At 34.1% G+C, this 17067-nt stretch overlaps 1 protein-coding gene across 1 annotated transcript in view; it reads right to left on the bottom strand.

Annotated features, from left to right (window-relative positions):
- The window catches only part of LOC150086169 (uncharacterized), a 249210-nt gene that overhangs the window by 71837 nt on the left and 160306 nt on the right, over positions 1-17067 (bottom strand). Inside the window, exon 10 of the mRNA XM_090374434.1 lies at positions 1608-1676. Within this exon, the coding sequence (XP_090230560.1) occupies positions 1608-1676 (69 nt within the window). The remainder of the gene's footprint in view (positions 1-1607; positions 1677-17067) is intronic.

Raw genomic sequence — 17067 nt, forward strand, 5'->3', positions numbered from 1 at the left:
CAAGGCATAGATACCCCATATATTATGATTTTGAAGAAAATATACGAGAGTGCTACCTCCTTTATTAGACTAGACAAAGACAGTAGGAAATTTAAAATTGAGAAAGGAGTTCGACAAGGAGGCACAATATCTCTGAAGCTGTTTGCTGCTGCCCTTGAGGAAGCTTTCAGAAGATTACTGGTCGCAGAAAGGAGTCAATGTGAACGGAGAGTACCTAAAACATTTACGATTTGCAGATGACATTGTGGTCATAAGCCACGATCCCAAAGAATTAGAGGAAAATCTTAATCAGTTATGCACAGTTAGTAAAGATTTTGGACTAAAGTTGAATATGGCTAAAACAAAAGTAATGATGAACAAGTATGCCACAGAAAGGGAAAAATGATTGAAGGAGCAGTAATTGAAAAGGCGGAGTCATATACTTATCTGGGACAAGTTATTAGCTGTAATAATGATAAATGGCTGGAAGTCAAGAGAAGTATAAATTTTGGATGGATAGCATTCAGGAAATATAGTAACATACTGAAGAGCAATATCCCAGTTTGTCTGAAACGTAAAATAATGAACCAATATATACTCCCCACCATGACTTATGGAAGTGAAACTTGGGCACTCACCAAAAGAATGGAAGAGAAGCTGAGAACTACACAGCAAAGAATGGAACGAATTATATTGGGAATTAGACTGTTAGATAAGAAGAGAAACACATGGATTAGGCAGCAAACTCAAGTAAAGGACATTCTTATCAAAAACTAAAGAACTAAAATGGTCTTGGGCAGGACACATAGCTCGGAGACATGATGACAGATGGACTAAGAAAATAACAGAATGGTACCGAAGAGGAGCTAGAAGAAAACCTGGAAGACAAAGTTGGAGGTGGATAGATGAAATTCATGAGTTTGTGGATAGTAAATGGATGGCCAGTGCTCAAAACAGAAGGAACTGGAAAGTTGCTGGAGAGGCCTTCATCCTGCAGTGAATTGAAAATGGCTGATGATGATGATGACGACGACCTCTGGTACATCTAGACGCATCTCTGAACAGTCCAGGTTATGTGTCCATCCTTGCAGACCATCTTCATCCCTTCTGGTCATTGTGCATCCACAGGGCAATGGACTCTTCCAGCAGGACAATGCACCTCCCCACTGAGCCGTGGGGAGGTGCTTTTTCATGACTAGAACATGGTTCAAAGGGCATTCCGCAGATTTTACCACAATGGAATGGCCTCCCTGTTCAATGGACATGAACCCTGTCGAGCATCTTTAGGATGCTGTGGTAAGGTCCATTCGATCTTTGGATCCTCCACCCAGGAATGTGACAGAATTATGGGCAGTGGTGCAGCAAGCATGGAAATACCTAGGAAACGCTTTCATGAACTAGCAGATTCAATTCCTTGCCGTGTGACTGCCCCTATCCAGGCGAGAGGTGTGCCTACCTATCACTAGGTAGGCACTGCATGATTTCTGTCCACTAAGTGTGGTATTTAATGAAATTTGTATATGAAGGAAAAAATTATGCCTATCCTGCTATTACTGAACTACAGGATTACTCTGTACTTCATGTATCTTCCATTTTTTGTTAGAATATCATATAAAAAAAATACTTACATGTAAAAATCTTGGTTAAAATATGCAGATTCTTTGTAAGAGCAAATATCACAGGTTTACTCTGATCCTCTATCAAAAAAATAAATAAATAAAATAATTTCCCATGCATTTCACTTCGCTGAAAAAAATAAGACATGTCATTTATTTATTTTCATTTATTAATCCTTATTTCTTCAATCATTGGGGAGGTTAATTTTTAAGTGCATAAATGCTATTTATTACTAGTTTTTTTATAAATATATTTAGGAAGAACAAAGATATGTAAAAGTATACAAATGGCTGAAGAAAATGAAAATCTTCCCACTAACCAAGAAGCATATTTTGCACATCCATCTATGATTTTTTTAATAATAATTCTTAAAATGGTGCTTATATCTTTTTCATGTTATTTTAGGTAATTTTAAAACATAACAAAAAATATTTTGTTAATGGTATATGGGACAAACCTTGCATAGTTAGTTACACAACATATTATAGGATTTATAATAACAAACCTTTATGCTGTCTAAAAATCATGTTGTGATTTGTTTTTACACCATGGCAGATTGTTTGAACCTGAGTGCTAGAATTCACAGTAGTTGTTTATTGTATTATTGTTTTATTGAACAATTTCTAATATTAATATAACTGTTCTAAAGGCTTCTAAATTTTATGGACACAAAAATATTCGAAATGAGAGTGGAAAAAATTTTGAAAAACTTTACTGAAAACATTCAACATAATCCAGTTTTGAATTCGGCTAAGCCTAATGGTTTACAAGTTAAAAAAGACTGTTTTCGCAAACTGCAAGAGATACCTCAGACATTATGTTCGAAAAAAGACCTATCAGTGATTTATCAAACATTTGCTTGCAAAACTAGGGAGATCATAATCCCACTGCATAAGGAAACTGTAAAACTATATTTGGAACATAGTCCGAGTTTTTTTTTTTTTTTTTATGAAAACCACAAACACGAGAGGTATTAGAACCTATAGCACTTAGTACCGTGCTTGGGTTGGAGGTTGAGAAGACGAAAGAAGATATTTGTTGACATTAAACTTGAACTTCTGTAGACTAATTTCAGGAAATACATATGAAGGAAGGTTGTTCCACAAAATGGCAGCTGAATGAATAAAAGTGGAAGATGAAAAGTTGGTTCTGTGAGTTTGAAGTTGGACAGTAAATGGGTGTTGGCGGCACGGGTTCGGACTGTTTTGAAAGAGAGAGTGGGAATTATAGAAGCCAATTCAGAAGAACGGTGCCCAAGGAAGTATCTGTATAAAAGGCATGCAGCAGAAACAGTAAGTCTAAGAGACAGCAAGTGGAGAGAGACTCTGTTAGAAATGAGTCATTAATTAACCTAACTACCCTCTTCTGTATGGAATCTAGAAGTCTGAGAGAGGTTTTGGGGGACACTGCCCCAGATGTGGGAACAATATTCCATGATAGGGTGGATGTGCGATTTGTACAGAGTGAACAGCTGTTTGGAAGAAAAGCAATGCAGAGGGAAAGAGAAAACCAGGTTTTTTAGATGCAGAGGAAGCAAAATTTGTAATGCGCTTATGCCAAGAGAGATTAGAAGTCAGTAGGAATTTCTCCTACGTCCTCGGATTGCCCTAATAATTTCGGAGAAATTATTAGGAGAAACTATTTCTTATCTATACCACTATTTTTTGCCTTTGTGGAGTTCAGGTTCTATTATTCCTACTCCTTTAGTTTTTCTTCTTACTATCTGCATGTTTCTCTTTGCGTTAACTTAAATTTAATTATTTATTTATATTTATTGTTACCGTATCCATCACATAGGGGGCACCACATTATTTTGACGACTATTACATTATGTCCTAGATACGGTAAATATGTAGTATGTATTATATATTTAATCTTATTTTAATCATTAAATTACGTTCTCTGTCGGGTCAGCGATGATTAATATATGCTTACATTTATATTTTACTTATATTTCTTACATTTGATTCTAATAATTCTAAAATTTATTTACATTTTATTTATTTACATTTGATTTATATTTGGCCTATACTGGTTTATATTTGGTTTAGATTTAAATTACTTAGCATATATTGATCGTTACAGAAACAGAGAACCTCTTGTCATTTTTTGCCTTCAGTCTGGGTGTTGGCCCCAGTTGAAGTCATCTAGATTGTCGGTAAAAAGCGATAATATATTTATATATTTTTTTTTTTGCGTTTTCTTAAGTCCCTGATAGTATTATTATTTGATTGATCCTTATCCTTAATATTTTATAATATTTTATAGACATTATGGGTGTATTGCATGCTTGCAACTGCATTGACCCATAAATATATTAGTTACAGTTACTCGTTTTAACTTTTTCTTTTTTATAACTAATATAATTATATATATATATATATATATATATATATATATATATATATATACTAAATAGATACGTTATAGTGTAAAGTTAATATCTTTAAAGTTTGAAAATCCATATAGCCATAGTCCTGCCATATCTCCAGTATACATGAAAACCAAAATATAAATCATATTAAGTAAATTAATAAAATAATAAAATAATAAGCCCAACACAGGAAAATTATTTTGCAAGGAACTTTGTCGAGGGCTAAACCCTTACAAAATAACCAACCCATGCTAGACTGAGCCATCGGTTTCTGTTATCATCTGCCTGTATACTAAAGCCAAAATAATATAATAGTGGAAATGTGGAATAATTTAGTATAACATTAACGTAAGATTTGAGACAAATGTAAGTCTAGAATGCCAAAACAACAAGTGTCGTACCGTAATACATAACAACAATTTATAAATGATACAGGCTGGATGATATTTAGCCCGACCGATCGCTACCACATTATAAGCACAACTGAGTAATTATTAAAATTTTTGCTGAACACAATTTAGCATAAAATTTTGCAGAAAATAGCTAATAAAGCTAACCGAAGGAGAACGGAAAAATGTATAGTAGAGCAATAGTACCTCACTCCCCCTCGAATTACTCTAATAGTTCGCGAGGTATGAAAAATAAGGCAAGAGGAAAGCTAAAAGCAAAAAGAAAGAAAAGGTCAATTTATCGATAGTACATCGGATATTAACCGGGAGCGTAACTTCCCGACCCTAAAAGTAGGGATCCTGGTTAGGTAGTAAAGGCCTGTAAAAATATATCAATCGAATAAAAAGAAAAAGAAGAAAAAGAAAAAGGAAAAAAACGGAATGGCTAATTCCTAATAAAGTTTACTTTAAGTAGGACATAAATAATGTCAGATAAAGTCAAATTGTCAGTAATGCTAAGAGAACGAAAGACGGAACCTGTCAGATAAGGTCGGATTGTCAGTAATGCTTAGAGAACAAAAGAGGGGACATGGTAAAAACCCCGTAAGGAATCTACCAAGCATACTTTACCGTAGCCCAAGGCGGGAAAAACAAAACGCCTGCAGCAACCTCACTAGACTTATATAACTACAAAGCGTCATGCGCCACCTAAGATTTGTCAAGAATTAGCCGGTGTTTTTTGGATGAACAAAAGCATAATAGCGCCCTCTATAATAGAGAAAACAAAACCAATAATACTCAGATGTAGAAGAGAAATCCTAGTATAATATAGAATTCATTCCTACTGTAAAGAACCCATATAGGTACCACTTTTCTAAGGCGTAAGCTATATATAGCGAGTTCAAAACAGCAGTCCCTAGTATGTACATGTATATACAAAGGCTAATTAGTACACCACTCGCTATATCTATACCCTATATTAAAAAACAATAATGATTACATTAAGACCCCGGCAATATCCAAAATGTATATAACAGTTTAATAAACTGCCTGCCTAATATTTTCGATAATTTCCAACTGGTTTAAATTATCGTGGTACTTTTTTAGTGCTATGGATAAAGCAGTACTCATATGTTTCAAAATGAAATTATATGGGAAACCGTTATCCAATAATTTATGCTTAAGATCGATAAGCGCATATATAACATCACTTTTATTATTACAAATATATACTCTTCTGATAGTTTGTGTCACTATAATGTTTTTAAGTATACGTACAGAGATATTAGTACCCCAACGGGTTAAGTCTATAGTTTTGAAATTGAATTCTTTGCGTTTGTCAAATAGCTTGGTAGATAGTGTATTATTATTAATCTGAATATCTATGTCCAGATATGCTACTTTAAAAGGGTCACCGTAGTTAGTGACTTCTAGAACCAACTCCTGCGGGTAGTGTTTAACCGCTTCTGTAAGAAAGCTAGTATTGTTGAACACAATTAGGTCATCAATATATCTGAACATATGGATATCTTTAACAAAGTTGTTTTCAAAATGATGCAGATATAAGTTGGCGATGAGACACGAGCTACTCGCCCCCATGGCAATGCCAGCATGCTGTATGAAAATATTACTACCATTATAAATATAGCTGTTGGAAATACAAAGATTAATCAAGTTATCCCAATAATTACGTTGGCAGGGTAAAATTTGGCTATATTCTGTAAAATAATTATTTAACACCAATTTTAGACTATCATGTGGGATGCTAGTAAATAAATTTTTGAAATCATATGTATTTATATGTTTGATGCTATTCATATTGTTCTTTATAAAGGTTAAAATAGGTCTATTGTTATTAATAATTCTGGAGGAATCTATAGCCTTGAAAATCATGCTGAGCAATTCAACTAGCTTACTATGTGGGACTTTTGAGTAGCTATTTCTACAAGATGTAATAAATCTGAAACTAATAGGCGATTTGTGAAACTTGGGAATACCATACAAATACGGAAAATTAGTATTATAGTTACTAATTTTTAACCTTTTTTGTATAGCCAGTAGCTTTTTGGTAATAGTACCAAGGTTACAGTTAGATTTAGTATATGTAGCACTGCTATGTAGTTCATTGTATAATAGTGTGGCATAGAATTTTTTGCAGATGAAACTGTAATTATTAGCGGCCTTATCTATAGTTGTTATGATAAATATATCCTGTAACTCCTTTAAATGTCGTTTGATTAACTGCATATTATATCTTTTGCTATCTCTAATGGTATGATGCTTCCTATGTAAAAGCATACTAAATATATGTTGTTTAAAATCGCTATTAGTAAGAACTAGCCAATTATAGAAGGCCTCTAGTGGTAAATTAAACTTATAGGCCAATTTAAGGCAAAAATGCATAAGGTCAGAATGTATTAGTTTGGTTATAAGATTAGCATTAAGGCTAGTGTTAGGTCTGTATTTAAAACCGTAGGAAAGAACAGATCTCAATTCCTGGTGAGGAACCAGGTTAAGATTACCAGTAATTACATGCCCATGATGTAAGTCAACGAAATCATGGTATTGTGGTAAGTGGCAGTAGCAAATAGCATCCTGGTAGACATTATCTAAGTTGCAGGCTAGCTGCTTATAATTACAAGCAGTAAGCCCAAAAGGTTTATTGTAACTAAACCTAGTTACTATATTCCTATTACTGAGTGGAAAACTGCTAACATGTTTATTTAATATCTCCTTTAACGGTAAGTAGTCAAATATAATGTTACTGAATTTAATATTGATATAGATGTTATGGATAACAGGTTTATTACATAGACGATATTTAAAAATATCCCTAAGTAAGTGGTCAAGATGCTGGTTACGATGTGAATATGTCTGGTTAATTTTTTCTAAGGCTTTTAACTTGCTATGCTTGAGGCCGAATAAGATATCATGTATGAGTTTAATATTTATAACATTTTTATCCCAAGTATCCAGCATGTCGGTTGTGCTTATAATGTGGTAGCGATCGGTCGGGCTAAATATCATCCAGCCTGTATCATTTATAAATTGTTGTTATGTATTACGGTACGACACTTGTTGTTTTGGCATTCTAGACTTACATTTGTCTCTAATCTTACGTTAATGTTATACTAAATTATTCCACATTTCCACTATTATATTATTTTGGCTTTAGTATACAGGCAGATGATAACAGAAACCGATGGCTCAGTCTAGCATGGGTTGGTTATTTTGTAAGGGTTTAGCCCTCGACAAAGTTCCTTGCAAAATAATTTTCCTGTGTTGGGCTTATTATTTTATTATTTTATTAATTTACTTAATATGATTTATATTTTGGTTTTCATGTATACTGGAGATATGGCAGGACTATGGCTATATGGATTTTCAAACTTTAAAGATATTAACTTTACACTATAACGTATCTATTTAGTATATACATAACGTCCGATGTAATGTTCGATCGTTTGATGGCATTAATTGGGTGTTCTATATATTACACTTTAACTATAATTTTACATCTTTACAACCTAAACTCAGTAATTTTATGGATGCTTTATTAATTAGGAGTTTGCCTATGTATTGACTGGTCTGCAAGGATTCTCCTTATCGTTATCGTTATCTAATTACATTAAATTTCTACATCTTTTTATATCAATATTTTTGTTTTCGCTATATTAAAGTATAAGGATACTATTATGCTAGTTATCATACTCTGTGAGTTTGGTAAGATATATAGTCGATGGTTAACTGTATTTCCCCCATTTTTTAGTTATTTTTACCTTATAATACTATCATGAGTTACTACACTTTGAATAATCATAAGATACTACGTCGGTCGCGTAGGCTAAACTGTACCGCGGATTCTACTATGGCTATGAGTGATCCGATAAGTAACCAAAATAGCCATGTTGCATCTAATGTATTAGGCTTACCAAGTAACCGCCCGGTTAATGATACTATAGACAATAACTTACATTTGGACACGAGGACTTTTGCATCGGAGCTATACTTAAAATTCAACAAATGCAACAATATGAGATGTCAAACTTGCCCGGCCATGAACATTAAACATGTCTCCCATAATACCTATGATCCGGTTTTCTGCCATTCTAGGGGAGCTATTTACCTAATTACATGTAATACGTGTATGGCTAAGTATATTGGACAAACAGGAGGTGAATTACATATTAGAATTAATGGGCACAGATCCCATATTAATAATTTTGTTAATAAAAATGACATTGAACTGCAGCACTTCCAAACACATAGTTTCGATAATATTTCTATTACTATATTAGATATTGAACATAGACACAGCATTAGATTACAACGTGAAAACTGCAATATTCTTAAATATAAAACCCTGTACCCTTATGGTCTCAATAGTTTGTTTAATGGACGTAATTATAATATTGGTAGTTTAGATACTTGTGTTTATAAACTTTTTCATATGGCTAATAGATCCCAGCCTAAATTGCCACGTAGTAAGATGAGAAACAAAGTTTTTAACAATACTGGTACTGGCATTCAAATGCGCACTAAGCATACTTTAGGAAAATTTACCGACATGCTGGATACTTGGGATAAAAATGTTATAAATATTAAACTCATACATGATATCTTATTCGGCCTCAAGCATAGCAAGTTAAAAGCCTTAGAAAAAATTAACCAGACATATTCACATCGTAACCAGCATCTTGACCACTTACTTAGGGATATTTTTAAATATCGTCTATGTAATAAACCTGTTATCCATAACATCTATATCAATATTAAATTCAGTAACATTATATTTGACTACTTACCGTTAAAGGAGATATTAAATAAACATGTTAGCAGTTTTCCACTCAGTAATAGGAATATAGTAACTAGGTTTAGTTACAATAAACCTTTTGGGCTTACTGCTTGTAATTATAAGCAGCTAGCCTGCAACTTAGATAATGTCTACCAGGATGCTATTTGCTACTGCCACTTACCACAATACCATGATTTCGTTGACTTACATCATGGGCATGTAATTACTGGTAATCTTAACCTGGTTCCTCACCAGGAATTGAGATCTGTTCTTTCCTACGGTTTTAAATACAGACCTAACACTAGCCTTAATGCTAATCTTATAACCAAACTAATACATTCTGACCTTATGCATTTTTGCCTTAAATTGGCCTATAAGTTTAATTTACCACTAGAGGCCTTCTATAATTGGCTAGTTCTTACTAATAGCGATTTTAAACAACATATATTTAGTATGCTTTTACATAGGAAGCATCATACCATTAGAGATAGCAAAAGATATAATATGCAGTTAATCAAACGACATTTAAAGGAGTTACAGGATATATTTATCATAACAACTATAGATAAGGCCGCTAATAATTACAGTTTCATCTGCAAAAAATTCTATGCCACACTATTATACAATGAACTACATAGCAGTGCTACATATACTAAATCTAACTGTAACCTTGGTACTATTACCAAAAAGCTACTGGCTATACAAAAAAGGTTAAAAATTAGTAACTATAATACTAATTTTCCGTATTTGTATGGTATTCCCAAGTTTCACAAATCGCCTATTAGTTTCAGATTTATTACATCTTGTAGAAATAGCTACTCAAAAGTCCCACATAGTAAGCTAGTTGAATTGCTCAGCATGATTTTCAAGGCTATAGATTCCTCCAGAATTATTAATAACAATAGACCTATTTTAACCTTTATAAAGAACAATATGAATAGCATCAAACATATAAATACATATGATTTCAAAAATTTATTTACTAGCATCCCACATGATAGTCTAAAATTGGTGTTAAATAATTATTTTACAGAATATAGCCAAATTTTACCCTGCCAACGTAATTATTGGGATAACTTGATTAATCTTTGTATTTCCAACAGCTATATTTATAATGGTAGTAATATTTTCATACAGCATGCTGGCATTGCCATGGGGGCGAGTAGCTCGTGTCTCATCGCCAACTTATATCTGCATCATTTTGAAAACAACTTTGTTAAAGATATCCATATGTTCAGATATATTGATGACCTAATTGTGTTCAACAATACTAGCTTTCTTACAGAAGCGGTTAAACACTACCCGCAGGAGTTGGTTCTAGAAGTCACTAACTACGGTGACCCTTTTAAAGTAGCATATCTGGACATAGATATTCAGATTAATAATAATACACTATCTACCAAGCTATTTGACAAACGCAAAGAATTCAATTTCAAAACTATAGACTTAACCCGTTGGGGTACTAATATCTCTGTACGTATACTTAAAAACATTATAGTGACACAAACTATCAGAAGAGTATATATTTGTAATAATAAAAGTGATGTTATATATGCGCTTATCGATCTTAAGCATAAATTATTGGATAACGGTTTCCCATATAATTTCATTTTGAAACATATGAGTACTGCTTTATCCATAGCACTAAAAAAGTACCACGATAATTTAAACCAGTTGGAAATTATCGAAAATATTAGGCAGGCAGTTTATTAAACTGTTATATACATTTTGGATATTGCCGGGGTCTTAATGTAATCATTATTGTTTTTTAATATAGGGTATAGATATAGCGAGTGGTGTACTAATTAGCCTTTGTATATACATGTACATACTAGGGACTGCTGTTTTGAACTCGCTATATATAGCTTACGCCTTAGAAAAGTGGTACCTATATGGGTTCTTTACAGTAGGAATGAATTCTATATTATACTAGGATTTCTCTTCTACATCTGAGTATTATTGGTTTTGTTTTCTCTATTATAGAGGGCGCTATTATGCTTTTGTTCATCCAAAAAACACCGGCTAATTCTTGACAAATCTTAGGTGGCGCATGACGCTTTGTAGTTATATAAGTCTAGTGAGGTTGCTGCAGGCGTTTTGTTTTTCCCGCCTTGGGCTACGGTAAAGTATGCTTGGTAGATTCCTTACGGGGTTTTTACCATGTCCCCTCTTTTGTTCTCTAAGCATTACTGACAATCCGACCTTATCTGACAGGTTCCGTCTTTCGTTCTCTTAGCATTACTGACAATTTGACTTTATCTGACATTATTTATGTCCTACTTAAAGTAAACTTTATTAGGAATTAGCCATTCCGTTTTTTTCCTTTTTCTTTTTCTTCTTTTTCTTTTTATTCGATTGATATATTTTTACAGGCCTTTACTACCTAACCAGGATCCCTACTTTTAGGGTCGGGAAGTTACGCTCTCGGTTAATATCCGATGTACTATCGATAAATTGACCTTTTCTTTCTTTTTGCTGTTAGCTTTCCTCTTGCCTTATTTTTCATACCTCGCGAACTATTAGAGTAATTCGAGGGGGAGTGAGGTACTATTGCTCTACTATACATTTTTCCGTTCTCCTTCGGTTAGCTTTATTAGCTATTTTCTGCAAAATTTTATGCTAAATTGTGTTCAGCAAAAATTTTAATAATTACTCAGTTGTGCTTATAATGTGGTAGCGATCGGTCGGGCTAAATATCATCCAGCCTGTATCATTTATAAATTGTTGTTATGTATTACGGTACGACACTTGTTGTTTTGGCATTCTAGACTTACATTTGTCTCAAATCTTACGTTAATGTTATACTAAATTATTCCACATTTCCACTATTATATTATTTTGGCTTTAGTATACAGGCAGATGATAACAGAAACCGATGGCTCAGTCTAGCATGGGTTGGTTATTTTGTAAGGGTTTAGCCCTCGACAAAGTTCCTTGCAAAATAATTTTCCTGTGTTGGGCTTATTATTTTATTATTTTATTAATTTACTTAATATGATTTATATTTTGGTTTTCATGTATACTGGAGATATGGCAGGACTATGGCTATATGGATTTTCAAACTTTAAAGATATTAACTTTACACTATAACGTATCTATTTAGTATATACATAACGTCCGATGTAATGTTCGATCGTTTGATGGCATTAATTGGGTGTTCTATATATTACACTTTAACTATAATTTTACATCTTTACAACCTAAACTCAGTAATTTTATGGATGCTTTATATATATATATATATATATATATATATATATATATATGGGTATTCAATATAACCCCTTAAAGGTAATGTGTAAAGAGTTACATATGAAAAGAGGTATACAGTTGATGAAATGGTTTCAGTGAATGCAAAATTAATAAATCAGGTATGACAGATGCACCTCAAAGTGCAAAGCAGCATTAAAGGATGCAAGAGTATATATAAATTGTATTAATTTATTCAATTAAGTATGCATAAATGGATGTGAAAGTAGAAAAAGAAGTGTAGCAGATTTGTGAAAGGTGAAAGAATGTTAATATCCTAGAGGTTATGATGAATTAAGAAAATTATGAGCTGAATTAACAAGCCTATATAAAGTGGGGGAACTGTAAAGTAAAATTAGTACAGTGGAACCTCTATATTCATCAGCCCCTATATTCGTCACGAAAAGTCACCCACCGCATGGTCATCCTAGCCTCGTGCAATCGCCCACACAGTCAGCCAGCCCCGTGCAATAGCCCAGCAGTCTGCCTTGTGTGATCGTTCAGTGAGCATCACCTGTTATTTTCTCTTTGAATTTTTTTTTTAATTTTGCAATTTTTTGCAGTTATCTTTGTAAAAAGAAGTGAGCATGGCCCCAAAAAAGTGCAATGAAGAAAAACATGCCGAGAACTACAGTAAGCAGCATAATTAAAAATAAAGAAGCAATTAAAGCGGCTGATGTGGCAAAAGGTGTAAAAATTCTTGCTGCTAAAAGATCACAAATGTATGAAGACATGGAAAATCTTTTATTAGTATAGATTACTGAAAAGCAAGTAGCTGGTGATACTATTTCAGAATCTATCATCTGCAAAAAAGCAAGGCAGTTATATGATGACCTTCAGCAAAAGAACCCAGGAACCAGTGGTGATTTCATGGCAAGTAGGGACTGGTTTGAAAAATTTAAAAGGCAAACGGGCATTCATAGTGTAGTTAGGCATGGAGAGGCTTCAAAGCTCGAATGCAGAAGATGCTAAAAAGTTTGTTGAAGATTTCAAAAATTATGTAGACACTGAGGGTTTTATCCCTCAACAAGTTTTTAATTGTGATGAGATGAACCTATTCTGGAAAAAAATGCCTAGAAGGACCTACATTACAAAAGAGGAAAAAGCATTGTCCGGACACAAACCAATGAAAGACAGATTAACACTCTTGCTGTGTGGTAACACTAGTGGGGACTGCAAAATTAAACCATTGCTCGTTTATCATTCAGAAAATCCGAGAGTTTTTAATTAAGGAAATGCTGTCCAACTGGGCCAAAACGAAGAGTATGGTCAAGAAGTGGCACCCGAACATTGCTGTAGTTAATCAAAATATAAATTCATTCAATGATAATGTGATTGGCTACATTCAGAAAATTTTAAAAAACAGACAACATTGGACAAGTTCTTTGCTAAACTGAATTGTCAGGAAAGGGACAAAAAAGACATTGATCACAAGAACTGGAGTTACCCAGTTTTAACAGAAGGTGACTCCCCTTCTAAACAATAATTCCTTTCCTCCTCTTCCGCCATCATTGCTCCTCAGTAAAGGTAAAGCACTGGTTAAATATATTTATTTATGTATCAGATTCGGGGCTGGGAATGGATTATTCCAATTTTAGTTCATTTCTATGGAAAAAATCGATTCTATATTCGTCCGACCATCAGGAACGGATTAATGACGAATATAGAGGTTCCACTGTACATAAAAATACTAATCAAACGCAAATAAATTGAAAATAAAAATAAAATGAAAATGGTATAGCTGTCATCAGATATGGGGAGAAACAATTTTAGTAAACAGTCTAATATAGGTAATGCAAAAATGCTTGATCTGATGTGAGCTGAAATAAATATTGATACATGATCAAGCATTTTTGCATTATCTATATAATATTTTGATGTACTAATTTTACTTTACAGTTCCCCCACTTTATATTGGCTTAGTAATTCAGCCCATAAATATCATGGCAACTCGTGAAGGTATTCAAACAGAAGGTGACTCCCCTTCTAAACAATAATTCCTTTCCTCCTCTTCCGCCATCATTGCTCCTCAGTAAAGGTAAAGCACTGGTTAAATATATTTATTTATGTATCAGATTCGGGGCTGGGAATGGATTATTCCAATTTTAGTTCATTTCTATGGAAAAAATCGATTCTATATTCGTCCGACCATCAGGAACGGATTAATGACGAATATAGAGGTTCCACTGTACATAAAAATACTAATCAAACGCAAATAAATTGAAAATAAAAATAAAATGAAAATGGTATAGCTGTCATCAGATATGGGGAGAAACAATTTTAGTAAACAGTCTAATATAGGTAATGCAAAAATGCTTGATCTGATGTGAGCTGAAATAAATATTGATACATGATCAAGCATTTTTGCATTATCTATATAATATTTTGATGTACTAATTTTACTTTACAGTTCCCCCACTTTATATTGGCTTAGTAATTCAGCCCATAAATATCATGGCAACTCGTGAAGGTATTCACAATATGAGATATAACTTAAAACGATGGTGCCTTATAAATATTCTGTTAATTCAGAAATGGCTGTATATTAATGATGATATTGCACTTAATATATACATAGTCTAAACTTGCTCGCAGCTTGAGGCTTTAGCCCTAAACGCATCTTAGCCCATAATTTTCCTAATTCATCATAACCTCTATCATATTAACATTCTTTCACCTTTCACAAATCTACTACACTTCTTTTTCTACTTTCCTCACCCTTCTAGTTACTGACACTTTGTGCAACTTTCACATCCATTTATGCATACTTAATTCAATATATTAATACAACTTTTATTTATATATATATATATAGATCTGACACTGTTTTCCATGCAAATGGTGACCCAACATGGTATTAGGTAGGTGGTCATAATTCAGTGACCACTTAGGGTAAATATAAAGCTTAAAGTCCCCTTGAAAGGACAGATTTGCAACAGCTGAGTAAGTTAATTAAATGGGACATAGGCAGGCACTATTAGCAATTCAAAAAGGAATGTGACATCAGAAGCACACTGGAATCAGTATATAAAATGTCAAGAGTGTACTCTGAAGAGGGTAGTTTACCAGTTGAATAGCTGGTAAACTATCTTCTTCATATACAGGGTGTCTCAAAAATACATGGCATAACTTCAGGAATCAGTTCCTCATATGTAGACAATAAAAATATTTTATATCAACATAGTTCCGGAAATGCTTTGTTTCCGAGTTTTGAAGGTCTGTCTATGACACTTAACTGTTCACATCACCTATAGTAATTGTTCAAAATGTCCACCTTCTGCCTGAATACAGGCCTCACATCGACGTCTCATGGACTCACGAAGACAATGTCAAATTCCTGGCATGTTTCGAATTGTCTCACAACCTGCCACAATTCGATTGCGGAGAGTTTCCACATCAGCTACCGGAGTCTTATACACCAATGACTTTAAATGGCCCCACAAGAAGAAATCTAGTGGGTTTAAATCAGTGAGCATGAAGGCCAGGAAGTTGGTTTGTGTCAACAGGCAGTTGGTCCACCTCTATCTATCCACCAACCAGGAAACCTTTGATTCAGGTAATTGCGGGCTAGGTGGCTGAAATGTGCAGGAGTACCATTGTACATGAAGTGTGCTTGTTGACGAATGATCAGTGGCATGTCGTCCAAGAAATCAGGCATGTTGTTTTCCAGAAAGTTTCTGTACGCCTGCCCTGTGAGTTTGTTTGGAAGTACATGGGGCCCAAATAACTTATCACCAAAAACACCCACCCAGATGTTGAGGCTGAACTGCTGTTGGTCATGTGATGGAAGAATTGCATGTGGGTTTTCCTCAGGCACATAGATGCTGATTGTGAAAGTTTTGGATTCCGTCTCATGTGAACTGTGCTTCATCTGTGAACATCACTAAGGCAGGAAAGTGAGGAGTTGTACCACACTGCTGCAAGAACCACTGGCAGAACATTACTCGTGCAGGGTAATCTGCTGGTGACAAGGACTGTACCCATTGCAGATGGTAAGAATACAGTTGTTCTCGCAACACTCTCCAAATAGTCGAACGTTGAACAGCCAGTTGCACTGCTATTCTGCGTGTGCTGATTCCAGGAGTGGCATGCACAACATCCAAAATCTCCTCCTCTACTTCAGGAGTCATAGATCTAGGTCATCCTCTGTCGGCAGCACGAGGTGTAAAGGTCCCATGTTCACAAAGAAGGCAATTGATACCTTCAAACGTTTTCCTTTCTGGATATCTTCGTTCTGGGAACCTTTCATGGTCCAAACGACGAGCCTCCAGAGCATTGCCATCTACCAAACCATACATAAAGTGCATATCCGCTTGCTCCTGATTTGAGTATATTGTCGGAATGGAAAACCACCAGATCCTGTCAGTACCTTGTGATGAAGGAAATCACCTGCGGGAGATAAGACATTCTGGTTAATAACTTGGGAACCAAGCATTTCAGGAACTATGTTGATATAAAATATTTTTATTGTTTACATATGAGGAACTCATTCCTGAAGTTATGCCGTGTATTTTTGAGACACCCGGTATATCTACAGAAACACTACAATCGTGGTATTACAGTTCATTATAGAGAATAGAACACTCAGTTCAACAGTTTTACTATTATAACATTTTTAAATACTTAGCAATTTAAAAAAATTTTTTCAGTACTTTTTATCTGTA

This window comes from Mastigoproctus giganteus, chromosome 5 (assembly GCF_048544385.1).
Source record: "Mastigoproctus giganteus isolate SK-2022 chromosome 5, ASM4854438v1, whole genome shotgun sequence".
NCBI classification, from domain to species: Eukaryota; Metazoa; Arthropoda; class Arachnida; order Uropygi; family Thelyphonidae; genus Mastigoproctus; species Mastigoproctus giganteus.